The sequence below is a fragment of the Rattus norvegicus genome, chromosome 2 (assembly GCF_021556685.1).
Source record: "Rattus norvegicus strain SHRSP/BbbUtx chromosome 2, alternate assembly SHRSP_T2T, whole genome shotgun sequence".
Classification (NCBI taxonomy): domain Eukaryota; kingdom Metazoa; phylum Chordata; class Mammalia; order Rodentia; family Muridae; genus Rattus; species Rattus norvegicus.
This window is the reverse complement of record NC_141535.1, coordinates 31,998,688-32,026,528: the sequence shown is the minus strand read 5'-3', so window position 1 is coordinate 32,026,528 and position 27,841 is coordinate 31,998,688. Positions and strand designations below refer to the sequence as shown.

The window sequence follows — 27,841 nt, the reverse complement described above, 5'->3', positions numbered from 1 at the left end:
CCCTGTTCTCAGTTCAGGGTTGGCTGTGAGCATTCACCTCTCTGTCTTCTATAGTATTTAATGTGAGTTGTGTTGATTGCACACTTTCTTTTTTTTTTTTTCCAGAGCTGAGGACCGAACCCAGGGCCTTGCACTTGCTAGGTAAGCACTCTACCACTGAGCTAAATCCCCAACCCCTAATTGCACACTTTCTAATTACGTTAGTGTGTTGAAAATCTGGCATATCTGTTATGGTGGTCTATCAACCAGATTTGTTCTATTGCCTGTGAGTATTACAGGACCCTGGTATTCTAGAAAAGGCTTACAAATACTGGAGGAAGTGAGTCAGGCTTTAAGCAGAAGCAAGAAGGTGGTAGGCTTGATTATTGCTGGTAGAGCAGCTTTAATTGCATTAATAGCTAGCACCACTGCTTCTGCAATTGCTTTGATACAAGAAGTTAAGACAGATACTTTTGTTAATCATTTAGCAAAAAAAAAAAATAGTACTAGTGTTCTGAGTATTCAAGAGGATTTAGATAGGCATTTGGAACAACAGATTGATGCTCTTTACGATACTATTCAAATTATTGGAGAGGAGAGTCAGAGTTTAATAGTAAGAAGCCATCTTGAGTGTCATGCTAAATACCAATGGATTTGTGTTACTTCTAATATTTATAATGGTAGTCACTTTAATTGGGAAAAAGTTCAAAGACGCAGGGTATTAGGCATAATTCTAACACCTCTCTGGATGTTTTGATTTTGCACACGGAGATTATGGATTTAAGGAATGCTGCTCCACTGAGATTTGATGCTACAGATATTGCTGATAAAAATTATTCGTGGCCTGAGGTCCGTATTCCCATCCTGATCAAGTTTCCAGAATGGTTTATATAGCTTGGTCATGCTAGAACATGTTGGTGGCCAAAATACATGGCTTGAAACTAAAAATGGATTCCCATACAGGGTTATTAATGTAGCCGGCTGGCAAGCCAAGGACGTGTAAGATTCTGCGCAACCTAAAACAGAATAGCATTGCTTTTGATAATACATAATCCAGGACAGGTAAGGAAGGCGGTTTTGTCAGAACAACCTAACACAGATGCAGTCTTGTTTATGAAATAAATAAGGGGGAGATGTGGAGAGCCTTTGGGGACCACTTGCTTCTAGACACTTGATGGGATTTTGACATCCAGCCAATACAAAAGTAAGCCCAAGGTGGGAATCTGACTTTGGGCCAGAACTCAGAGAATAGGCCCAGATTGAGAACATTTACATTTGAGTTAATGTAAAGCTCAGAGCAGGCTCAACAGAAGCAGGTATGGAAGGCCTTCTGTCTTGGTCATCTTGATTAGTCCCTAGAAAGGTGTTTACAGGATATTTTTTTTTAATTGCCTTGCTTAAGTTCCTTGACACAGAAGTGATATTATTTGACTTGAACTTAAAGTGGTATAAAATCAGAATGGAAAATAATAAACCAGCTTCAGTCTCAGAACTGACTGGGGTGGGTCATGCTACAGTGCTGTCTAATTGTCTTTTTCTTTTTAATCCTTGTTCCTGCCCTGAAGAACCTGTTGACTGACTGAGCAGGCTTGGAACACCCAATCAGCGATGACCTGTTCACCCCCAATAGCAGAAATCTCCAGACAGCTCTACACTCTAGACAAGAGTCCTAAGAACCGTGGGAAGAAAGGAGTCAGTTAGACAGACGAGCATCTCTATACTTCATGTCTCTCCTCAAAAAGCAGTTATAAAGAGGAAGTTGGTGGTAAAAATTCCCATCAGGGATCAGACAAGTCAGTGATGATCTATCAGCAGTATATTTCTCAGGTCTGAGTTACTATGTCTTAAATAAAACCATGGGGAAGGTACTGATGGTCCCATCTAAACAGTGTTCTAACAGCCTGGCTCCAACTGAAAGCCTGTTTTTTATATTTCATCTCTAGACAAGGGCAAGATCTACACAACCTTAGTGCTATATTTCAGCCTGTCTCTTCCTCCCTCTCTTTCTCCCGTCCTCTCCTCTTTTCCCTTCTCTCTTCTTCCTTCCCTCCTCCCCTCCCTCCCTTTTTGTCCTTACATCAACTACTTTGGAAGGAAAGTGGGGGCTTGAATCCATATTCCAGGGATACATACTTTTCTTTTTTCTTTTTCTTTTTTTTTAATATTTTATTTATTTATTATATATATGAGTACACTGTAGCTGTCTTCAGACACACCAGAGGGCATCAGATCCCCTTACAGATGGTTGTGAGCCACCATGTGGTTGCTGGGATTTGAACTCAGGACCTCTGGAAGAGCAGTCGGTGCTCTTAACCGCTGAGCCATCTCTCCAGCCCCGATACATAATTTTCTGATCCTGAAAACAATAACAAAGCAAAAGCAAAAACAAAAACAAACAAACAAAAAAGAAAGCCCAGCAAACGCAACTTATACTTTAGAGCCAAGATTGTTAGCTTACCAGAGACTTCAACATTCTCCAAAAGCAAGAACATGATATTTACTGAACACCTATGAAAAGGAAACAGGTTTGGGGTGGGAGATTGGGGCTGCATATAGCTTTAATCCCAGTACTCAAGCATCAGAGACAGGTAGATCACTGTGAGTTCATGGCCAGCCTGGTTAAAATAACAGGGCAGCCAAAGCTGCACAGTGAGATCCTAACCCTAAATAAATAAATAAACAAGCAAACAAACATCCTGTTTATTTGAATGCAGATCTAGAGAACAAAAAGTGGTAATATTCTGATATTATATTAGGTCTTTTGGCAACCACCTTTAGAATGAGTGAGGTGACTATGCTTCTCTGACTGGATGACTTTTAGCCCTGGCTTTGGTCTATTATTCAAAGAGCCCTGAGGGCATAAGTGGACTATTGGCCGTCTCATTTTGCCAGGTGAAAGAAAACAGCTTGCAACTTTTAAATGATTTAATGCAAAATTCTAAAGCAAGTCAAGTCCTGTCCTGCAGCCTCTTACAGAATGAATGTACCTAACACGCTGGAAGGTCTGGGCAGCCTCCTACAGAATGAGTGCACCTACTGTGTGGTGAGGGTGTGGTGTGGGTTAGCTCTTGTCCACAATGTCACCAGATGCCTTTCTTTGTTCTGGGGATTTTTGTTTAATTTCTTTTGAGCCAGGATTAGCTGTGGTGCCAAGACTAGCCTTGCTATGTTGCCTAAACTGGCTTTAAATCCATAACCTTCATGCCTCAGCTGAATTGCAGGGATAACAGCCATGTGGTCGTTATGTGAGCCTTAACTTGGATTCTTTTTTTTTTTTTTTGGTTCTTTTTTTTTTTTTCGGAGCTGGGGACCGAACCCAGGGCCTTGCGCTTCCTAGGCAAGCGCTCTACCACTGAGCTAAATCCCCAACCCCTTAACTTGGATTCTTGCTAGCTGTTAAGTGACAGCTACTTTCCTGATTATTCAGTTGAGCTGAGATTATCATACTTGAAGTCCATTCAATTATTCATTTTTATCACTTTCCTGTCATTTCTCCTTTATATCCTTTAAAACATTAATATCTAGCAAGAATAATTTTTGTGTGTTAGACAATACTGCTCAACTGCTTGGCCAAACACTTTTGCAATCATTTTATCAAATTCTATAAAGTATCCTGAGGTTTTTGATAGGAGCATGCCTCACCTGTCAGTCAGCCTGAGAAGTGTCTTTACTTTTACTAGTTTGTCTCTACAGTCATTTGTTTTTAAAATGTTCTTTCATTGATGTTTTAATCGTTTGCAAAAACCTCCAAGTTATCCCGACAAGTGCCTCACAGCTAACCGCTAATGTAAGGGTTAGGGAAGACTCTAGGTGTTTTTGTTAGTTTGTATCCGTTTATCTCCCTGGATGCTCTTAGTACCTGACAGTTTTGCAGTAACAGGGATGCTTTATTTGCATTTCATGATTCTTTAAATCACATTTTAATTTCACTTTTTTGCCAATGTTTACTTCTCGTTAGTTCTGGAAGGCATACTATCATAGTTTTTAAAAATGGCATTAAAATGGGCATTAAAAGGTGGGGGCACCTTTGATTTATCTATCTTTTAGAGGGACATGTTTGCTAGTTTTGCTCTACCCCTTAATATTTTTACTGAATCTCTTAGGTTTTTTTGTTTTTTTGGTTTTTTTTAACCTTTCATGTCTTTTCCTCATTGCTGCATTGCTAGGGATGAAACCAACTTCCCAGCATGCTTCATCACAGAGTTAATATTCCCGGCCCTTTGGTTTTTAGTGTGAAGAAAGTCCAACAATTTTTAAGGTGTTTTAAGACTGAGTGTTGAATTTTGTCCTGTGTCACTTAGGGCTTTTGTTGAGATGACTTTGTGGTTTTATTATTGAAGTTGTCACTAAGTGGTATTTATTTAAACAGTTCTGGGGGATTCCTTGCTGGTCTTGAACAGTTACCACCCATCGCTACTTTTCACTTCCCACATGTTTTTCTCTCCGTGCAAGATATCACTATCATCTCGGATTTGCTTATTTGTGTTCATGTTTTAACAGTCTCAGTGAGATCTGAGATTTTTTTTACACTTTGATTCAAAGATTATACAAATGTAAGAATTGTTTCTCTTTAAAAATTTTAAAGACAAAAAAAAAAAAAAAAAAAAACCAAAAAACCCCAAAGTATTTCCAAACAAGGAAGGAGATGAAAATAAGAAATAACACTTGGATTCCAGTCCAGTTGGACTGTGATCAGTTGTTCATCCCTTTGTGTCTTTCTCTCTAAAACGAGGGGGCTGTGTATACTTTGCCTCCAGTGCTCTTGGCCCACCCTTTCATTTTTAACTTGACTAAGATATAAGAAAGCATTTGGATGTCGACAGCTGAACTAAAACTGTTTCATTATACCCATTCACCGTGTCTCTATGTGCGTCGGTGTTCTTGGATAACTCGTGGGTATTGGGTCAAACTCTGCTTCCACCACTCCTGGCCAGCGAATAGAATCAAGCTGTCAGGTTGGGCAGCAAGCACCCTTACCAGTGGAGCTATTTTGTTGGTCTTAGCATTGAGGCCCTCCGGAAGTTGAAGCCAAAGCTTGGGAAACCAAAAAGGCAGTGCTGGGAGGCTTAGCAGACACAAGAAGAAAATCTGCATGTCACCGGTCTTCCAGTGGCCCAAGAGCCTGAAGTTCTCGAGACAGCACATGTACCTTGGAAAGAGAGCCCAGGAGAAACAAACTTGAGCACTATGCTAATCAACAAGGTTCCCCTGACCACTGAGTCAGTCAAGAAAGAAGACAGTACACTTGTGTTCACTGTGGATGTCAAGGCCACCAACACTGTAACAGGACCCAGACCTTGGCTACTGGCCAACTAACTAATAAAGACTTTCTGTTGGCTTAAACCCATGTCTGAGCAGTCTTCTCCAGTGGATATACCCCACCATGGCCCAACTCAAGCAGACTGTGAAGAAACTCTCACTAGTGTGGCCAAAGTCGATGCCCTGATAAGGCCTGAGGGAGAGAAGGTCTGTGTTCCACAGGCTCCTGGTTAGGATGCTCTGGATGTTGCCAAGAAAACTAGGATCTTCTAAACTGAGCCCAGCTAGCTAATTCTAAATATATGTTTTCATCATAAAAAGGAAAGGAAGAAATAATGTTCGTCACTGTCAAAAATTCTGACTTAACCTGCTAGGCATATTTCCTGTCTCCTGAGAATGATAGAAAGGGGCATATTTTTTTTTTTTAAGTATAAGTCTATAGATGAGAAAAGAACTAGAGAAAGACTATTTTTGACAAGGGATGCTAAAGAACAGAAGGCCTCCACGTCTACTGCTAGTAATGTTAGAAGCGGCATCAGCTTATTGTCCATATTCATTCCAAGCATAAGAACCACTGCAGGCATTTACAGTGACGTCACTTTACAAGCACGGTCTTGTCTAATCCCCTCACCACCCCAGGTAAGTGTCATTACTAGTCTCATAGCACAGATGAGGAAACCAAGGTTTTCCAAAGTGATGGGTATCCCCCAGGAGGCAAAGCCAGGATTTGATCTGTATGGGTATTTCTCCAAAAGATGATTGCAAATGATCAATAAGAATACAGAGAGAGGTCTGGAACGATGTCCCAATGGTTAAGGGGGTTTATTGCTCTTTCAGAGGACCTGAGCTCAATTCCTCTCTGCACTTGCAAAATGAGGAGTGCCTTCTGGGGTTTCTGAAATCAACTGTCATGCAGATGACTCTCCCCTGAAGGGATGGTGCTGTTTACTTCTGCCTTCCATACTTGCCTTTAATTCTCCAAAGTTGAGTGACTGCTCCTCCTGCCTATGAACCCTATTCCTCCTTGGAGTGGTGTTGTGAAGACAAGGCTACAAGGAGAGGGGTAATTTTCTCTGAGCCTCCCCTTGGACAGGGGGTGGCATTTCCTATTGTTGAGGTCCCGGACCCCAGCAATGCGGATCAATCCATCAGACAGCATGCTCCTCTGAGTTTTAAGGAGTTGAAAAACCTGTGTGTGTGTGCTTCTTTCATCCCGTAGGCTTTCGCCCGATTCTCGGTACCAGGTCGGTGCGGGTGCCGACAAGTGACACAGGGTCTGGGCGCAAGTTTCTTTGCATTTATACTACTTAGATTGCATGCTTCATTTTAGATAATAGCTTTATTGAGATATAACCTATATGCCATAAATTCTAGCCTGTTAAAATGCACAGCTCAGAAGCTTTGGGTATTATTTACAGGGTTGCGAAACCTTTTATCTAATTTTAGAACACTTTCACCACGTCAGAAAGAAACCTTACGCTCACTACTTGTTCCTTTACCAACCCGCCTACACCCTTAGCAAGCACTAATGCCCCTCCTGTCTCTATACGGTTGCCTGTGCCAGGCATTTCATATAAGTACGATCATTCAGCATGTGATTCCTTTTTTTTTAAATGTTCTTTATTTTTTAAGGTTTATTTATTTATTATATACATTGTAGCTATCTTCAGACACACCAGAAGAGGGCATCAGATCTTATTACAGATGGTTATAAGCCACCATGTGGTTGCTGGGATTTGAACTCAGGACCTTTGGAAGAACAGTCAGTGCTCTTAACCACTGAGCCATCTCTCCAGCCCGCATGTGATTCCTTTTAAGTGGCTTTCTTTACGTGGCATCTTTTCAGGTTTCACTCATAACAGCATTCGTATTTAAGGTTAGTAAAAGTACCTTATTCATTTCTTAGGGCCAAATAATAGTCTGTTGTGGAGTGCTCTTGGGGCAACTTCTATCTGGGCTAGGACAAGGAAGTAGGCTCAGGCAGGAATTTGACTTTGGGCAAAGACAAGGAAGTAGGCCCTAGATCTTCTAGATCATCTTGATAAGTCCTTGAATATCACAGGGATTTTGTTTGTCCCTTGACCTAGAACTGACTATTCTTTGTATGTACTTAGAACTGTATAAAAGCAGACTGAAACACAATAAACCCACTTCAGCCTCAACACTGGCTGGAGTCGTGCTACAAGGTTGTCAAATTGTCTTTTTCTTCTCAGTCCTTGCTCCCTCCCTTGAAACCCTGTTGACTGACTGAACGGCTTGGTTAGATGACGCCCCAATGTTGGAGCGTGAGTATTAGGGGTGCAGTGAAAAACACTGGGAAAAGGAGCACACACAAAGGAAAATGAAGATTTGGGCAAGCAGTGAATAAACCCTGTAAAAAGGGACAAGGCAATGGTAGAATGCTTTCTCTCTCTCTCTCTCTCTCTCTCTCTCTCTCTCTCTCTCTCTCTCTCTCTGTGTGTGTGTGTGTGTGTGTTTAGAGTTATGCTAACATCTAGAGAAGCAAAAATAATGAAGATAATTCTCATAGATGCTTTTAGTCTTTGGACCCTAACTAGAGATAGTTTAGACCCTAGACCTGAGAGAGAATGGTTTGAGAAAAGTTGTCCTCCCTGCCTATCTTCAGCTGTGTTGGCAAAAGAGAAGGAACATGAATGTAAGTTGTTCCAGAGCTCTCTGAGGGGCAGGAGGAGGTCAGGAGACCGGCCTCCTCTCTGGCTCCCACTGGGGAATGCTTAGTTCTGGTACTGGGTCCCTTACATAGGACATCTGGGTCCCTTTGGTGGCACACTAGTTCTCTTCCCTCTCTGTCTATTGTCTGTCCTCGGCACGCCAATCTGTCCATGTCTGTCCGTTTATATCTGTGTTTTTGTTTCATTGCTTGATTGTTGCTCTGTTTCATGTTTAAAAAAATGGTTAAAATTTTATCTGCTGGTTGTTCACCCCTTGATCTAGTCTTTTTTTTTTTTTTTTGGTTCTTTTTTTTTTCAGAGCTGGGGACCGAACCCAGGGCCTTGCGCTTCCTAGGCAAGCGCTCTACCACTGAGCTAAATCCCCAACCCCCCTTGATCTAGTCTTAACTCTCTCTCTCTCTTTTTTTTTTAAAGGCAGTCTCCATTGACAAAACAGAAATTGATAATCTAAAAAAAAAGAAATTGATAATCTGCCTTTGGAACCCTGTACCCTCAGCTGGAGTCGAGCACAGCTGGAGAAGCCCTGCCAGGAGCTGATTGTCTATAGGAGCCTCTCTTAAAGGGGTCAGCAGCTTCTTGGCTTCTCTGGACAGGTTGTTTCTTCTACAAAAATCTCCGGCTGCGATTATTGGGTTCAGCAGGTGACAAGGTGCTCCGCTCTTGAAATTACAGCTAGAAAAAGTAAGGACATTTTTGTCTGGTCTAAATAAGTAAATGTGTGTAGCCGCTTCATGTTTGTTTCTGACTGATTTCAAATGTATAAATATGTTCTGTATGTCTTGGTTATAGATTATTGGCTTATAAATTATATCGGGGATGATTAAAAGTTTGTAACGTAGGTAACAGAAAGTTGGCTTAAAACTGGTAGCTCAGGGTTGGACTCATTCTGAACAACAGCACGTGGCATGAGCTAACCCAGGAAAACAGGTCTCTAAAGATACCTCTAAATTGGGATAATATTTTATGTAATTCTTGTCCTAGAAACCAGACTTACAAAAGATAGGATTTAAAACAATGTCTTTTTGTTGAGGTATAAAAAGCTGCACTGTCACGCATTCCTATATAAGAACTGGCAGCCAAGCTTTGTATCATGAAAGTAATGCCCATGGTATTGATTGTAGAGTGGATGGATGGTTTACACCGTTAAAAGTTGGGTTTCCAAAACTATGGGTATGCTCTGTCTTAGTCAGGGTTCTCTAGAGTCACAGAACTTATGGGTAGCCTCTATATAGTAAAGGAATTTGTTGGTGACCTACAGTCTGTAGTCCAACTCCCCAACAATGGTCAGCAGCGCCTATGAATCCTACAAGGCAGACAGGCGAAGTCAAGAGAGTCTTCCTTCTTCTAAGGTCCTTGTGTAGGTCTCCAGCAGAAGGTGTGGCCCAGATTAAAAGTGTGTACCACCACGCCTGGATCTGGGACTTGCTTTGTCCCAGATGACCTTGAACTCAGAGATCTCCTGGCTTTACTCTTCTGGGATTCATAGCCACTTTGCCTCAAGATGCAGGTCAGAAACTTGTATCTCTCAGCCTCAAGATCAGGATCATGGGTGAGCCTTCCAATTCTGGATGGTAGTTCATTCCAGATACAGTCAAGTTGACAACCAGGAATAGGCACTACAGTCCATCCCTTGTCAACGTGACACAAATAAAATCTCATGTCCACATGAAATAATAACAAGGTCATTAATATGCCTAACATGATATAACTATTTTTCATGTAATCACAAACGCTTGTGAATTTACAACGGGGCAATGTCCCTTGGGGACATTCTTTTAGTATCTCAACTTAAATACCAATTGATGTTAAAGAAATTGGAAGGAAGACAAATGTGTTTTATTTAAATAAAACAGAAGCATTCATAGTACTTTATAATCCTCATTTCTGCAACTGGTTCCATGTCCTTGGCTGGTTATTTATAACTGCCTTCCTCTGCTACCCATTCTGTATTTCCTCAGCCGATGTTGGATCTTTCCCTGGAGGAATGACCTATACTTTCATTCCTCATGGGTCCGAGTTCTTTGATATCCTGCTTGGATTAGGCTGTTGTAGTTGCCCATTGACTTCAATCACAGGACATGGTGGTACTAAGAAATGCCCTAAGGGACCTCCTGCACTTCAGACATAACCCTTCTTACCTCCATTGTGGGTTCCCCATGGTAATCTGGATCTATCACCCCTCTTAACACTGTTAATCCTTTCTTAGCCTGTTGGTTTAAGGGCATTAGAAGCCCAAAATGACCAGGGGGAAGTATGAGTTTCCAGTTCAATGGAATGTTTGTTGTGGCTCCTGGTAGGAGCATTCCCCACTCTGGTACCAAAACTTCTAGGCCAGCAGAACCTAGATAGAGTTGTGGGGACAGGAAGCAAACATTTTCCTAGAGGGTTACTAGAAGTGACAATGAGTGGAGCTATTCCCTTTTCCACCCCTTGATTCCTGGACTCATAGATCCTGGCTATGGGAGAAACTGTACCATATATCAGACGCTGATTCAAGCATATGCTGCCTTCTGAAGAACTTTGCCCCAGCCCATGCTGCTGCCACCTAATTGGAGCTGTAACTGCGTCTTCAAAAGGTCATTCTGTCTTCCTATCAGATCAGCTGCTTCGGGATGATGGTAAGACCAGTGAATTCTATGATCGTGGGCCCACTGTCGCACTTCTCTGGCTGTGAAATGAGTTCCTTGGTCAGAAGCAATACTGTGTGGAATACCATGATGGTGGAGAAGGCATTCTGTAAGTCCACGGATGGTGGTTTCGGCAGAAGCATTATGTTCAGGAAAGGCAACTCCATAACTAGAATAAATATCTACTCCAGTAAGAACAAAATGTTGTCCTTTCCATGGAGGAAGTGATCCAATGTAGTCAACCTGCCACCACATTGCTATCTGGTCACCTTGTGGAATGGTGTCATATCTGGGCCTAGTGTTGGTCTCTGCTGTTGGCAGATCCGGCATTCAGCAGCAGCTGTAGCCAGGCCAGCCTTGGTGAGTGGAAGCCACTTTGTTCATGTGCCCATTGGGCAATGCCAGAGATGGCTGAGGAAAGAGGCTGACTGTCCATAGAACAGATCATCTTATATGCTTGATTATTGAACTCCTTCCTCCTCAACTGAAGTCACCTTTTGGTGGACATTTACACGGGACACAAGTATCTTCACATCCTTTGCCCATTTGGAGAGATCTATCCACATATTTCTTCCCCAGATGTCTTTCTGCAGTTGGCTAGATAATTCACCAGCATAATGGGGTATTCCTGTGACAATCTGACCATGTTTCGGGGAGGACTTTGGAACTTTGGGCTAGAAGAGCCATTAGGATGTTAAGAGCTCTTTGGCATATGTTGTAGGAACTTGGAAGATGATGTTGAGAACAGCTCAGAAATGGAGGCCTGGCTTGTGAAATTTCAGAGGGAAGATTAAAGACTCTTATCAAGGCCATTGCTATTTTGATTGTGAAGATTCTGTGGGTTTGGTTAGCTGAGGCTGAAGAATCAGCTGTGATTAACAAGATACCAGAGCTACTAAAGCGAAACCTTTGCATCACTGAGACCATTGATGCTTGGTCAGCTGGAGCTAAGAAATCAGTTGACTGAGGTGAAATCTTCTGGGAAGTGTTTTCTGAGAGCACAAAGAGGCTGTATTCCAGAGATAGCCAAGGTTGCACCTTGTGATGTGGCTGGACTTGGTAATGTATAAGAGTCACCCTGGTGGTACTGGTTTTGAAGTCATGAAAGGGTCATGAAGAGCAGCTGAGGCTCAGTACTGTGAGAGGCCGTGGAAGGCCATTGGTGAAGGTGCAGCCTCAGTTGCAACTGATGTCCCAGGACTAAAGCAAAGGATGATGCAAAGGAGTTGAGCTTGGCACCATATAGAGAGCCTATGAGAGGCTATTGGTGAAGCCTAGTTGCAGCGGAAGACAGCAGAGTTTCGGAGACGCCAGTGCCATGAGGTGACCACCAAGAGCAGCAGCAGCAGTGGAAAACAGACAGCTGGAGCCTAGAAAACAAGGTGTGTGCTACAAAGGGCAGAGCTGGAGACGTGACCCAAGCCCTTGGAGGAGCCTAGAAGATCATGGGTGGATCCCAGACATTGGATGGCTAGAGTCTGATTTTGCTTTTGATTATGACTGTGCCCTGATATTTTTCCCTCTTGAAGGAAGAAAGTATTTTAGTGGAGCCCACAGTTAATCAACTTTGAATTGAAAAAAGACTTTGAATTTTAAAAGATATTGGATATTTTAAAGGGATTGAAATGTTAATATGTAAGAACTTGTAAAAACTGTGGAACTTTTAAAGTTATTTAAATCTTGGGGATGAATAAGAAAGTAAGGGTCGGGGGTTGGGGATTTAGCTCAGCGGTAGAGCGCTTGCCTAACAAGTGCAAGGTCCTGGGTTCGGTCCCCAGCTCCGGAGGGGGGAGGGGGGGAAGAAGTCGCTCAGTATAGGGCTCCTCTCCTCCTCTCAGAAAGTAAGGGTTAATGCTGAATAGTGATGCTTGTATGTCACGTTGACAAGGGGTCAATTTGTGTGTGTGTGTGTGTGTGTGTCAACTTGACACAAGCTGGAGTTATCAAAGAGAAAGGATCATCAGTTGAGGGAATGCCTTCATGAGATCCAGCTGTAAGGCATTTTCTCAACTAGTGATGGGGTTGGGGGCCAGTCCTGTGGGGTAGTGAAAGACATCCTGGTTCCTGATTAAACCCTGGAGATCCTGAAAGGGATGGTAGGAGTTTTGCCTGACTCCTAGGAAACCAGGCCGGTCACTGGCCTGTGGCCCTCCATAGATTTGCAACTATCAGTCATGTAAAGGGCAGCCCCCTCAAGCCCCATTCACAAGTAGAGGATGTGACCACAGGTCACTTAGGCTCAAGACAGATCTCCACTATAACGAGGTACCTAAAGGCTTAGAGGCTTAGCCAATGAAGCTCCTCTTCCCAGACACGCCTCCCTGCAAAAGGTATTTAATCTCAGTCCCACTCTGAGAAGTGCAGTACGATTTTGCTCATTGTCACTTTCCATCATGACAATAAATGTCTTAAAATTGACTGCCTCTTTTCATGGGATACGCATGGGAGCCATAGAGAAGGCCTTGGCCTACAGAGCCACTGCCTAATCTCCCACAGAAGGCTTCCCTGCATCTACAGTGGCGGCTGCCACCCAAGCCTACAGCCTACCACAGTCAAGCCAAGGACTCTCCCATTGGGACCAGCCAGAGCGTCCCTTTTTCCCCCCTTGGCCCCGGAATAGATCTAGCCCTAAAGGCCCCCACTTCATTCTCAGCAATTCTGAGGCTTCCAGAAGTACCTGGATGTCCAAAAGCCAGAGAACTAGACAGCCCCAGCCTCCTTACAGTCCAGGGACCCCTGAGTCAGCTCCAGCTGTGTCCAGTGCTCAGACTGGGCTTCCCCACCCCTGGAGCAGTGTCCTGTGGCTTCTCACAGCCCAACACCTGCCCTGCAGCATGGGGTAAACTTCCTGTGTCCTGCCTCTACAAGTGGCCCAAGCCCTTTGACAGAGCAGATGTGGGTCCCTGCCACTTTATCCTACACAGCCCCTTGTGGGTGGTGCCATCCCTGGGCTGGTGATCCTGGGTTCTATAAGAAAGCAAGCTGAGCAAGCCAGGTGAAGCAAGCCAGTAAGAAACATCCCTCCATGGCCTCTGCATCAGTTCCTGCTTCCTGACCTGCTTGAGTTCCAGTCCTGACTTCCTTTGGTGATGGACAGCAACGGGGAAATGTAAGCTGAATAAACCCCTTCCTCCCCAACTTGCTTCTTGGTCATGATGTTTTGTGTAGGAATAGAAGCCCTAAGACATGTTCTGATATTGCAAAAGAAACTTATTTTTTTTTCTTTTCTTTCTTTTTTTTTTTTTTTTCCAGAGCTGGGGACCGAACCCAGGGCCTTGCGCTTCCTAGGTAAGCGCTCTACCACTGAGCTAAATCCCCAGCCCCCAAAAGAAACTTATAAATTATAGTTAAACTGCCAATGTTCCATTAGCTGCAGTTTACAAGTTCAAGATGTTAATTCTCCTTGAAACTCACCCATATTTGTAATTAAGAAAAAAAAATCAGGGCTGGAGATGGCTCAGCGGTTAAGAGCACTGACTGCTCTTCCAGAGGTCCTGAGTTCAAATCCCAGCAACCACACGGTGGCTCACAACCATCTGGAATGGGATCTGATGCCCTCTTCTGGTGTGTCTGAGGACAGCGACGGTGTACTCATATAGCTAAACTAAACACATCTTTAAAAATATTAAAAAAATAAAAAAAACAAAGTAACCAACCAAACAAAAAAGAAACCCAAAAAATAAAAATAAAATAAAATAAAATTTAAAAAATCAGATTTTACGAAATTAAAGAGAGGTTCATGAAATAATGGAACTTATGGGAGTATTATTTTTTTTTTTTGGTTCTTTTTTTCAGAGCTGGGGACCGAACACAGGGCCTTGCGCTTCCTAGGTAAGCGCTCTACCACTGAGCTAAATCCCCAGCCCCTTATGGGAGTATTATAACCTGGCTTACCTACTCCAGCTGCCATTCCAAAGCATATGTATAAAATTATTAGTGTGTGTGTGTAGTGTTGTGTGTGTGTAGTGTTGTGTGTGTGTGTGTGTGTGTGAGTGTGTGTGTGTGTGTATTTGCACATGCATGTGGAAGCCAGTGGTCAAGGCTGTGTATATCCCTCCTTCACTCTCCAGCTTGTTTTCTGAGACTCTCACTGAGCCTGGAGCGTCCCATCTCTGTGGGTCTGGCTGGCTCTCAGAAGAGAGTGCCAGGGACTGCAGGGTTACTGTGGACACCACTGTACCCAGCTTTTTACAGGAGTTGTAAGGATTTGAATTCAGGTTGTCCTCCCTGCTGCACATCCTACCTCCATTGTCCTCTGAGCCATCTTTTCAGCCTAGGCCACTTCTTTCTTTTCCTTTCCTTCCCTCTCTCTCCCTCCCTCCCTCCCTTCTTCCCTTCCTTCCTTCCTTCCTTCCTTCCTTTCTTCCTTCCTTCCTTCCTTCTTTCCAGTTCTGTTTGTTTTTTCCTGAGACAGGGTTTCTCTATGTAGTCCTGGCTGTCCTGGATCTACCTCTATTGAAGACTCTGGCCTTTCTCTCACAGAGATACGCCTGCCTCTGTCTCCATCACTGCCCAGAACTCACTCTGTAGATCAGGCTGGCCTTGAACTCATGGAGATCTGCCTGCCTCTGCTTCCCTATAGTGCTAGGATTGCTTCACCACCGAATGGCTCCTTAACTTTGTTAATGTTTGAAAGAGTCAGAGTTGGGGTCAATCTGAGGCCAGTGGGAAAGATCCACCACAAACCTCTGAGCACAGAAAGACCTCTCCCTTCCAGGAGGAGTAGAGCTAGTTTTAGTTCCTGGAACAGCTGTAAGCCAAAGTGTTGAACAAAGCCACCTGTGACTCCCCATCCGACCCCCTCAGAAAGTCCCGGAATGATACACTGACCATGAGTCAGTTTGGAGGTCACTTTGCCCCACAAAGAGTACACTGCCTAGTTACCATTGTTCAAATTCTGCCCTTATCATTAGAAATCTGCCTATATGGAAGATATATAACTCCCTACTAGAGTTTGCTCAGGGTCATCTCTCTCTGAAGGAAGTTGACCCAGCATGTGACGGATCAATAAAGCTCCTCTTGCTTTTGCATCAATCACTACCTCTGTGAGATTCATTCAAGGAGTCCCAGAAGGGGTTTAGATCGGACCTCACATGTTGTCCTTTGAAGTCCAATGTTTTTGTTTGTGTTGAGACAAGGTCTTATATGTGGTTTTAGCTGGACTGGAATTCACTATATAGGTTAAGCGCGCCTCAAAAGTCTCTGCCTTCCAAATTCTAAGATTAAAGGTGTGCACCACCACCTGTAGCCCTGAAGCATGACGACTTTAATTGCGATGAAGACCACTTATTTTCTTTTGTTCTGTTTTTTATGAACTTTTTTTGGAGGTGTTTGGGAGTCATGCCTAAGAATTCCTCTCTTAAGGTCAAAATTTACTTCATTCTCTCTTCTAAGAATGCCCATTCTGGGCAGTAACGGAGACAGGGAGGCGTATCTCTGGGAGCTCAAGGCCAGAGCCTTCTACAGAGGTAGTTCCAGGACAGCCAGGGATACAAAGAGAAACTCCGTCTCAGGAAAAAAAAAAAAAAAAAAAAGAAAATCAAATAGCATGTCAGCAATAACTTTGGGTTACTTTGCAAATGCAGTGTGATATACAAAGAACCAGTTGAACTTCATGGCCTATGTTTAAAGCACAGCTGCAACAGCACTGTGCTTTTAGGAAGCTGCATGAGCTCCATTAATGATGCTGACACCTTTGTTCACACGTCCTCAGCTTCTACAATCACCAGTTTATATCTGTTGACAGACCTCGATACTTCCTGCTATTCTTAGAATTTTTTTTTTTTATCCTCAACCTTTCTTTATTCCTGCCTGATGTCCGACGATTCCACTATCTGACCATTTCCTATGGTCACCCAGTTCTGTGACACCATTCTGAAGTGGAAACTTAAGGGCTCTTTGGAGAGTCAGTTGTCGGATGGTGTTTTGCTGGGGCAAACAGGTGAAGGAGTGTTTTCCTGAGCAGAGTCAGGTGTGAAAGGCTGAGGCGGACTCGTGAAATAATGTTTGGCTGAAGCAGACAGAGGTAAAAGGAATTTCTGCTAAAGCAAGCGCGAGAAGGGCATGTAGGGGGAGCAGCTGATGATAAAATCTGGTTCCCTAACTGGTTTATGATTGCCTCAATAAGAGAGGCAGAAGCTAATTGCTGGGCAAAGAGAACGCTGGGGTTTCCGGGCCCCACAGGAAGAGGGAGACAGAGAGATTGAGATTCAGAGCAGGCGGTGGAGCAGAGAAGTTTCAGACATGTAGGTATCAGAGCCCCTAGTTTGTAGTCTCCTCGGTGGGCGAAGGTCAAGGAGGATGAAGCAAGGTATTTATTCTTTGTCCAGCCATTGAGTTATCTGGCTAGTTTTAAAAGCATTAAGCATGTCTGGTGTTTCCCATCTGAGGAGACTAAGGTGGGCAGAAGAAAGGATATGACTGGGGCAGTGGTTGGTGACCTCGTGGAGCTGGTTGAGGGAGCTCGGGTAGAGCTAGCATGTTTTTAAAATTACACACGACATGTGTGATGAAGGATTCTTTGCTAACAACATGCATGTATTGGTCTGCCTTACATTGCGTAGTTGACCTTCATTTGTCAGGACTCCATGAAGAGAAACACACCAAAAAACTTCAGGTGGCGTGCTGTGTCTTTCAGTTTCTTGCTGCTTCCTCAGACTTAGGCTGACTGGCAGAGTGATGTCAGCTGAGACGAACTCACATGCTGAGGCAAGACCAATGGAGGACATGTGATGTTTGGAGGAAGGATAAAAAGGAGAGTTGCTGGTAGAGCCAGCTGTGTAATGCTTGGATCTCACATCTTCCATGACCTTTGCTTTGCTGAGAAAGGCACCAGCCAAGAACTTTTCCTGGCATTCCTGTTGGCTCTAGTCCCTCCTGCTGAGGCCTGGCTGTCTCTGCTAGGTCATGCCACCATTGCTGATTTGTGTTCACCATCCTCTAACTGGACTGCTAGTATATCCCTGAAGTGCTTGGGAGTGAATGGAGCTGCCCTCGCTGACCTGTGAACTGAACTACTGATGTTCTGACAACTACTCCAGAGAACCATTTCTAAACAGTCCACTTCCCTGCATCCTTTCTTTCCCACTACCTCTGGTGGATAGTGGGCTAGAAGGGAGGTTGTGATGGATTGTATGTTTGGTCCAGAGAATGGCATTATTTGGAGGTGTGGCCTTGTTGGAGTAGATGTGCCACAGTTGGAATGGGCTTTAATACCCTAGTCCTAGCTGCCTGGAAGCCAGTATTCTGCTAGCAGCCTTCAGATGAAGATGTATAACTCTCAGCTCCTCCTGCACCATGCCTGCCTGGATGCTGCCATGCTCTCACCTTGATGATAACTGGACTGAACCTCTGAACCTGTAAGCCAGCCCCAATGAAATGTTGTCCTTTATAATACTTGCCTTGGTCATGGTGTCTGTTCATAGTAGTAAAACTCTTAAGACAGACGTTAAAGCATTTAAGAACCATCCTTAAGAGTAAGGTCTAAATAAGGTCTTTGGGTTTCCCCCCACTGTCTATCCTCATAGTTGAATTTATCTCTATGTTTTCATATGATTATGATATTTATTTTTCAGCTCTAAAACATTTCTGACTAGGTGACCTTGACTGGCCTGGAACTCACGGAGATGCATCTGCCTGTCTCTCGAGTGCTGGGATGAAAGTGGGCCACCCTGCCCTGTCCTCAGTTAGATAGTTCTTACATCACTGTATCATTTTTGTTTTTGTTGTTTTTTTAGATAGATCTACTTGCTTTGTTTGTGTTCTGTCTGTCTGTCTGTCTGTCTGTCTGTCTGTCTGTCTGTGTACCACCTATATGCTTGCTGCCCATGGAGGTCAGAACTGGGAGGTCGGATCTGGAACTAAAATTATAGGCAGTTGTGATCCATCATGTTGGGGCCGGGGATCAAACCTGGGTTCTCTGCAAACGCAGGCAGAGCTCTTAACTGTTGAGTCAACTCGCCGGCGCCACCTCTGTATTCTCGGTTTGTCATCTATGTCTTCCCCTCCTCCTATTCCACACGGCTCGAGATCTTAGTTCTTGATATTTTCCTGCTGAATCAATGATGTTTGAAGTGTGGTGCTTCAAGATTTAAGATACTTTAAAGTCCTCTCTTTTAGCTGACTTTCTCTGAGTGGGTGCTAGCAAGATGAGTAGGGTAGGGGGGTAGGAGGAGGTGCTACCTACAAGGCCAGTTTGGTAGAGAAGTCCAAGGAGGGAGGAGCTACCTTACTCTAAGTAGAAATCTAGATTCTTCCCCTGCTAAGTCTCTGTTGACATGACAGTGGGGTGGGACATATCATAATTTTCTTTGATTTTTGCTGATTTAACCAGTTCTTGTCTGAAAGCTTTCTGTATTCTATGCTGCCCCTTTAGCTAGAGAGAGAAGTGTTTTGATGGGACATTTTGTTGTTTTGTGCTTTGGTCGGGCCACTGGTACTTCTAGGTTCAGTTTCAAGTGCGAGATATATGAGGCCAAAGGAAACCCAGGGAATTCATCTTCATGCCATCCCTCGAGCCCCAGGACTCCTGCTTGTCTATTTGCTTCCTGCCAGAGCCTCTTCCTCTGTTTGTTTTCTATGTAATGTGTGGGACTTCAGGTGTGCTGAGAACCGTGAACAGTGTGTCTTCTGCACCTTCCCAGAAGCAGGAGCGCACGTAGGCCCTTTCTATAAATAGAATTATATTTTAATTACTAGGAGTTATTAATAGCTCAAGGAACTTTGAAGTTAATCCTTTCCCAGTTAAAAATAACTTCTTAATTTATCATTTTATAAAAAGCCTTATATAAGGGTTTGCTTTAAGTAAGAAATGCCTGTAGATTATTTACACATTTCTGAATGTACTATAACTGTCCCTTCAGCATTTAAGTTCTTCTAAATCAGTACTTTAAAAAGATGGTCCTTAGTGTTAATCTGGAGATGTTTCAAAGCAGAAGACAGTTCCTTAAAGTGTCCAGTGCTAAACAGAATCAAGAGTTAAGAAGGGGAAAAGGGTGTTGGGGATTTAGCTCAGTAGTGGAGCGCTTGCCTAGCAAGCGCAAGGCCCTGGGTTCGGTCCCCAGCTCCAAAAAAAAAAAAAAGAAAAAAGAAAAAAAAGAAGGGGAAAAGGTTGGAGGGTAAGACAACAGTGTCTTTCTAGAGGTACAACTGAGCAATGATTCCCAGAAGGAGTCTAAAGATCACCTACCTCAGATACTACTCTAGGTATATCTTACAGGCTTCTATATGGCATTAGTAATTATTTATTACTAACAATTAATAAAAACTATCAACTATTAATAATAAATTATTACTAAAATAATTAAAAGTATTAGTAATAATTGCCTACTAATTGCCGATTTTGGACTTCCACATCTACTTTTTCCAAGTCATTTCCCTCATGGGTGAACATGTTCTTTTACATTTATTAATGTCTAGCAATACTTTTTTCTATTGCACGGTCACACCTAGCTTCTGATGTTGAAGTCCTTACATCTGTGTCCTCTCTAAGACAGAGAACATGAAGCTCAGAGAGGCAGAACCGAGAACAGGCTGGAGGGTGAAGCCGGTGTCTGGAGGCAGGTCCTGGGACCCAGAGCTTTACACTTGCTTTGCTGATGCTGCATCTGACAGGGTGTCTTACTTAGGGTTTCACTGCTGTGAGCAGACACCATGACCAAAGCAAGTCTTATTAAAAACAACATTTAGTTGGGGCTGGCTTACAGGTTCAGAGGTTCAGTCCATTATCATCAAGGCAGGAGGAGCTGAGAGGTCTACATCTTCATCTGAAGGCTGCTAGGAGAAGACTGATTTCAGGGGTTGGGGATTTAGCTCAGTGGTAGAGCGCTTGCCTAGCAAGCGCAAGGCCCTGGGTTCGGTCCCCAGCTCCGAAAAAAAAAAAAGAAAAAAAAAGACTGATTTCTAGTCAGCTAGGGTGAGGGTCTTAAGCCCATGCCCACAGTGACACACCTACTCCAATAGGGCCACACCTCCTAATAGTGCCACTTCCTGCGCTAAGCACATAGAAACCAACATACAGGGTAAACAACTTTCCTTTCCCAAGTGTCTACTCTCTCACTGCTGTGCCATTTTCTAACCTTCATGTTCTTATTTTTGTCAACTTTGTCACTTGAGAAATAATAGAGGTTCTAATTAAAGAATAGAAAGGCTGTATGGTTAAAAACAAGTTTATTTACCATCTTAAATTTCAAAATATGTCACTGAAAAATGCCAACGATTCTGCAGAGTCTCACGTCGTGAAATGTAAAGAGAAGACATCACTGGGTGGCCAGTATCGTATGCACTGATGAAAAGCAAAATTAAATAAGTTTTGGAGATATGCCTTAAGATGAGTAAGAGCTACTGTTTAAAACACATTTTTAACTTAAGGTTAGATAGAGACGAAAACCACTTATAAGCCTCTCTACCCAGAATCACTGTATAGCATTCTCATTTCAACATAATGAAAGAATAGATTCTTGGACTACCTCATCCCAATTTTTTAAAAAGATTTATTTTATGTATGTGAGTACACTGTCTTCATTCACACCAGAAGAGGACATCACATCCCATTACAGATGGTTGTGAGCCACCATGTGGTTGCTGAGAATTGAACTCAGGACCTCTGGAAGAGCAGTCAGTGTTTTTAACCACTGAGCCATCTCTCCATCCCCATCTCAACTTTATAACATCTGATAACCAAGGATTTTTTCTTTAAAAAGAATTCCAGGGAATAAATTCTTTTTTTTTTTTTTTTTCCGGAGCTGGGGACCAAACCCAGGGCCTTGTGCTTGCTAGCCAAGCACTCTACCACTGAGCTAAATCCCCAACCCCCGAATAAATTCTTTTACATAATACCAATTAATATTCAGTCCTTCCTCCTTCCAATTAACTTCACTTATTCCCAAAGTATTATTTAGATGAATTAATATTAATTACTTGGTAGGTCCTATAATTACCATTAATTGGTAATCTTTCAGATTAATTTTATTTATTTTATGCATGAGAGTGTTTTGCTGACATGTACACCATGGGTATGCCTGGTCCCTGAGGAGGTCAGCAGAGGGCATTGGACTCCTGAAACTGGAATTAAGAACAGTTATGATATACTTCCTGGTTTCAAGAATAAAACCCAAGTACTCTGTAAAACAAGAGTTGTTGCCCTGAACCATTTTCCCAGCCCCTCATAGATTTTAATGCTATTTTATTTTTTAAGTCTCCAGCAATGTAAAATTCAGTTACCACAGTCCTCTGACTTATACAAGCCTCTACTCTACAACGAAATCTTTTAAGTATAAAAATAAGACCTGTTTACATTTTCCTTGCAGTAAATTTTCTTGCAGACCCACCAAACTGCTCTGGAGGAAGGTTTATATTAAATTGTTTTTCTTAGGAATATATATTCCTTCTTAGAAAATTCCTTTCCAAGAACACTACTCTATCCAACTTCTATTAAATCAACATTTAAAATGTTTAGTTTATTCTATAGAGACAGAGTTTCTCTGTGTAGCCCTGGCTGTCCTGGAACTCCCTCTGTAGACCGGGCTGGCCAGGAACTTAGCATTCTGCCTGCCTCTGCCTCTGGAGTGATGGGGCTGAAAGTGTGGGCCACCATGCCCGGCCATATTTTAGTTATTTTAAATATGTTCCCTTTCAATGTTCAACTTTCTGATGATAAAAACCATATATATATATATATTTTTTTTTGGTTCTTTTTTTTTCGGATCTGGGGACCGAACCCAGGGCCTTGCGCTTCCTAGGTAAGCGCTCTACCACTGAGCTAAATCCCCAGCCCCTAAAAACCGTATTCTAATCTCAAACTTTGAGTTAAACTAATTGTAACACTAAAATATACTACAAGTGAAGACTTTAACCGTCTTAATAAATAAGTTGTAAATATTTGGCATTTTCGAGAATTAGGGGGGTTGGGGATTTAGCTCAGTGGTAGAGCGCTTGCCTAGGAAGCGCAAGGCCCTGGGTTCGATCCCCAGCTCCGAGAAAAAAAAAAAAAAAGAAAAAGAAAAGTGCCTACCTCTCCCATTTAAAACATTTTCAGCTTGAAATTACAGTACTTCTTCTCTCTTGGTGGCTGTACAAGGAGAGAGGAGCTTAGTATTTCCAAGTTCAAGGAACCAGCTTTATATTAGAAACATACCTAGAGAAGTAAAGCTAATTTTCTAAATCAGGTCGTTTGGTTTATAGATAGTAGTTTCGCGCTACATCAGCACATTTCACCCCGCGTGTTACAAGCGGGCAGCCGTCCGCCCACACCCGTCGGCCTTGTGCCAGGGAAGCAGTAACAGTTCGAGCGGCCTATTGGGTGTCGCAAGGCTCTGGGCTCGGCGGTCCCCGGGGAAAACAAGGTCCGGGCACGTCACCTGCCGGAAGGGCCTTGAATCTGGGCGTTCCCACTCAAGGGCGGGGCAGCGCCGGCTGCGATTGAACCCCAGGCTGGGTTGTGGGGGCTGCAGCGGGCGCGAGAGCGTGTGAGGAGGGCGCGGGGCCGAAGCCGAAGCCTCGACCCCGGGACCCCGCTTGGGAAAACCGCTGCTGGGCGCCACCCGACGCAGGCCCGCAGGCCCAGGCCGCAGTTTTCCCAGCCCCGTCTTCGTTGCCAAGGCGACCGCCGCCGAAGATTCCCGCGCCGGGCTCCGCCCCCCGGCCAATCGGACCGGCGCTCGCCCGAGCCCGGATTCTCTTTGTTCCGCAGCCATTTCAGGCCCCGGACGGGAGGCAGCGCCGCTTCGGCAGAAAGGCCCGAGCGCCGGAGGCCTCTGGGATGGTGTGGGACCGGGTAGGTTGGCGTGTGGGTGCGTGGTCGGGGCAGAGAGGCGGAAGCGGCCGAGCGAGCTCCGACCGGCCGCCGTGCGGAGGGCACCACGCTCGGCTGTCCGCCCTCTCGGACCCGGCCTGGCCGTTTGGAGCCCGCCGGCGACGGCGCGGTTCTAAGCCCAACAGCTGCCGTCCCGGGCACCCTGCGGGACCCGGACGGGACAAGCGATGTCCCGGGGGCGGGAGGTCGGTCCTGGGGCGGCGGGGAGGCCGGCGGCTGGCGGGGCGAGCTGCTGCGTTGCCTGTCAGGCCGCACGGTGCGAGGGCCCGAGGTCGCCCGTCTTTGTCCCGGAGCCTCGCACACTCTGGTTTCTGCAGCCAGCTGCTCCGTCTCTCCTGAGGGCCCTCTGGCCTCGCGACCTGTGAACATAATTTGAATGTTTGTAACTATGGGTTTTGTTTAGGTCTGTGGGTTTTGCACGTCTGCCTCTGTCCTATCCGCCCACGCCACCGGGAACGGCTGCCGAGAAACAGACCCGCCACCACAATCAAACTGGTTTTAGAAAGCCTTTCTTCCTCTTAGAAGTGATCTCGCGGTGTTTAATTTTTTTTAAGTCACGTGGGTTTTGCAGGGATTGTTGACAGTTTCACTTTGTTGTGCCAGTCGCAAATCAGCTGCTGTAACTGTAGAAACGAAGTTAGAGGCTGTCCACTAATTGGGGAGATTGTATTAAGAAGCTTAGTATGTCCTGCTCTAAAACAGTGATGGCTTCAATGAGTACGTAAGCAGTGCCTCCCCCCTCACCCCCAAAGACCACTCTTAAATGCAAACTATTGAGTGAAATCAGTATTTGAAACTGACCTGTCTGCAGTGTGCCGGTTCAGATGTAACTGCTGGGTTTTTGAGTCTCCCTATCGAAACTTTCACTTAAGTGTGGTGAGAAAGTGCGCTTAATGAAGTAAGTAGTGTATACGGTTTGTATTTTGGGAGAAATCATGCTTTTTACTGCTCCTCAACCTTGCATCCTGGTTGTTCTAGAGAATGAATGCTCTATGTGGAAACTTGTAGCGGCAAAGGAAAAATACTAGTTTAGAGGCGGCAGATTTCTTTTAAAACCCTCGACACTTGCAATGTGTGGGTGAATAGTGGTTTGGCAATACGGCTTTTATTTGAGTCCGTGTACGCCTGTTGCAATATGGGTGTTCCGTTTTCCCTTTCTGAAGAGAGACTCCGTTAGCCTTCCCGTGCTTTTCCATCATGCCCTGGCCAGGAAGTACTGAATTCCTCCCACTGAAAGACCTATAGAAAATATTTTTGTATTTCTCCCTCTATTTCTAAAAGCCTTTTTGCCGTTACATAGTGTGAACAGAATAGAATTTTGTCTAAAAACAAATATCCTAGCTGTGACTATTTCCAGTATCAATATTTGTTACAGTCATTGTTTTCATGACTAATTTTCTCTACTTAGATTTTGTTAAAGTGAAGTAAATTTAACTGATGTAAACAGGAGGGAAGAAGGCAGCAGCAGTGGGGACTGGCTGCCTTTCTTTGCCAGGTATAATCCCTGCCCCAGGGAGGCAGAGGCAGGCAGGTCTCTGAGTTCAAGGACAGCCAGGGCTACAACTAAGAAACCCTGTCTCCAAAAGCAAACAAAACAGGAAAGAAAGAAAGGAATGTGGTATATGATGCCAAAGATTTGGCCCTCCTCTCACTCCCCCACCTTTCCCCCAACTGCCAAAGAGATTGAGAGAGCTGAGCTAGAGTGTAACTGGTGATGTTTTCAAAACCATGTGGGATGGTGCCCCTTCAAAAAGGAAGGGTTGGGGTGAAATCTCTCACAAGGTCCTGCTTGGCTAGTGTTAGTAAGGCTGTAGCAGGTTAGAGGGGTGAGTTCACTGTTGGACAGAAGTCTGTGAGAGTGTGTGGATCGAGGTTAGGCAGGTAGAGGTTAGTGAAGGGAGGTACTCAGTGCTCGAGTGGTTCTGACACTTCTAGGTAGTGTTCTTAGAAGTACTGTCAGTTGGTGTCATGAGTAAAAATATTAGCTTTCAAGCATCTTCATGCTCAAACTATCAAAACAGGAAATGAGGATGGAAATTTGTCTTAAACTTTTTTTGAGACAAGGGCTCACTGTATAGTTTGGTTGGCTTGGAACTCACTTTGTAGACCAGGTTGGACTCAAATCCATGAAGAACCAATACTCCTCCTTCAACCTCCCAGTGCTGGGTTTAAAAGCTTGCACCACATATGTCTGTCTTCAAATTTTTCTGAGATAAAATGTATACAAGAATGATGGCCACATCTTGTTTCCAAAAGGCAGTCAGTGACAGTGGAACTGTTTAAACTCAGTTTGCAAAGGAGACTGGTGGCTCTTGGTGTGACGAGCTTGAGTCATAGGTGCTGTTCTAATGACTTTATGATAATGGGCAGTCTCAGCTAGGCCCTTTGTAATTGTCAGTGTAATGTGAAGCAAGTTAGTAGTATTCTGAGAACTAAATGAGTTCACATGATAAGCTCTCAGAACTGGGCCTACATGGAGTGAATGCTCCACAAATCACTAATGTTCTCGTCATTGTCATTTTCATTGTTGATAATTTTAAAACTATAAGAAGTAAACTTAAAATTGCCAATTTCAAGATGGTACAGTAATTACTGCAAGCCCTTCTTCAGTGTGTTTCCTTCAAATATGTATATTTACACAGTTGAGATTTTATTGCATAAGTAATTTTCTGCTTTTTTAAAAAGATACATGGTACAGCTTTTTCTTTAGCTAGTTATAGTGTTTGTTTTTATGACTATGTGATGTTTGTGAATTTCTCCTCATTAAAGAGTTTTTAGTTGTTTTTACAGTTACATAAGAAACACAACTGAACATCTTTGTGCATAGGACAATAGCTGCATTTTAGATGTTTCATTCAGATGCTAGGCATCATCCACGTTTCTGAATTCATATTGTCAGGCTGCTTTTGCTTACAGCACGCTTATTTCTTGTGGTGGTTTGTGTTTTGAGACAGGGTCCCTCTACATAGCCCTGGCTGTGTGGGAACATCATAAGTAGACCAGGCTGGCTTCAGTCTCACAGAGGTCTGCCTGCCTCTGCCTCCTGCGTGCTGGGATTGATGGTGTGGGCCACCATGCTCTGCTCTTGGTCGTGGTTTGATCTTCCTTGCTGTTACTGTCAGTGTGAGCAGTGGTGGAGATTGAACTCATAACTCCATGTCCGCTATACATGTTGAGAAAGGACTAAGTTATGAACGCTGGCCTGGAACTCACTCTAGTCCAGGCAACCCTGAAATCTTAATGCTCTTGCTTTAGCATATGCTTACAAGCCTTTACCGTTAGGCTGCTTCTCTGTTGCTCAGGTTCTGTCCTGCTGCTGCCAGCATCCCCGTGCTGAGATGTTCACTTCTACCCTAGGCTTGCTTAAGCTGCATAATATCAATGCCCTACTGATGGGAGACAAGGGAAGAAGGACTGAATTAGTACTCCATTGTAGTGTGCCAGGAGTTACCTGTGGTCATCTAGCTGGTATATATCATTTCTTATACGGAATTCTCATCATCAGTCCTGTGCTATAGATGGAAATTATTTTCCTTTAATTGATGGAAAAAGGTGGAGATGCAATTTGCACAAGGGCTGGGTGTGCAAGCCTGACTCTGAATCTAGGTCTGTCTAAATAAAAGACATTATTGTACATTTCTATGTAAGAAAAAATTTCAAAATGTTCTATTTCTAACTACCTGTAGCCTATAGACCACACTGTTCAAATATAACTTTTCACATTTTAGAAAATAAAAAAAAATATTCTTTACCTGGAGAAAATATAATTGTGTGTGTGTGGATAGATAGATAGACAGATAGATAGATAGAGAGAGAGATAGAGAGAGAGATAGATAGATGGAGAGAGGGAGAGAGGGAAGGAGGGAGAGAGAGAGAGAGATCTGGATTCTAAAATGAATGCAGCAAGAATATGTGGACTCAGCATTCTTATTAATGTTGTACAACAAATGGGAAAGGGAAAAACCAAAGAAATCACAAATTTGATTAAATTTAGTGACTAAGAGAAGTTTAAAGGCCCATTAAGTAATTGAATTGAAAAACACACTTGATGAAGCCCATTACTGGTGAAATAAATGAAAGTCTTAATGGGAAACAAACCAAGAAGACTGGAGCTGTTTAACATAAAAGAATAGATGATTTCATGCCGAAAACAGAAGGCAAGCAAACCCTACACATGCAGGTGGGCTGCATTTTACAGCTGACTGAAACAGCGATGAAATAGTGACATTGCACCCCTAGTCATGCCTGCTTATCTCAGAAAGGACACAGCGCCTTCCTATCACTTTTGTCTTTACTAACAAAAAAAATTCTAGGAGAGAAATAATTGAATGTCCCAAACTATTGTTGTATTTCTGCAAACAAACGCTTAACTAGATGGTGACAATCACAGCATTAAAAATGAACAGAGTTACAGAGCCACTTCCCTTTGTGTTCCATTAGGAATTAACATTTTTGAAAACTATGTGAGCTGG

At 43.6% G+C, this 27,841-nt stretch overlaps 1 protein-coding gene and 1 long non-coding RNA gene across 5 annotated transcripts in view; one reads left to right on the top strand and one right to left on the bottom strand.

Annotated features, from left to right (window-relative positions):
• Tnpo1 (transportin 1) overlaps positions 1–27,841 on the top strand; it is a 124,526-nt gene that overhangs the window by 8,711 nt on the left and 87,974 nt on the right. For 2 of the 4 annotated variants that reach the window (NM_001399431.1, XM_087621440.1), the window contains 1 exon segment: positions 23,238–23,330. In NM_001399431.1, coding sequence (NP_001386360.1) covers positions 23,316–23,330 — 15 coding nt within the window. In that variant the 5' untranslated portion in view covers positions 23,238–23,315. 4 annotated transcript variants of the gene reach the window in all.
• Eif5bl (eukaryotic translation initiation factor 5B like) lies at positions 20,709–23,245 on the bottom strand. Its single transcript, NR_185089.1, has 3 exons — positions 22,915–23,245; positions 22,569–22,625; positions 20,709–20,840 (listed from the first exon to the last, which is right to left on the bottom strand). It is a non-coding gene; the product is annotated as a eukaryotic translation initiation factor 5B like (long non-coding RNA).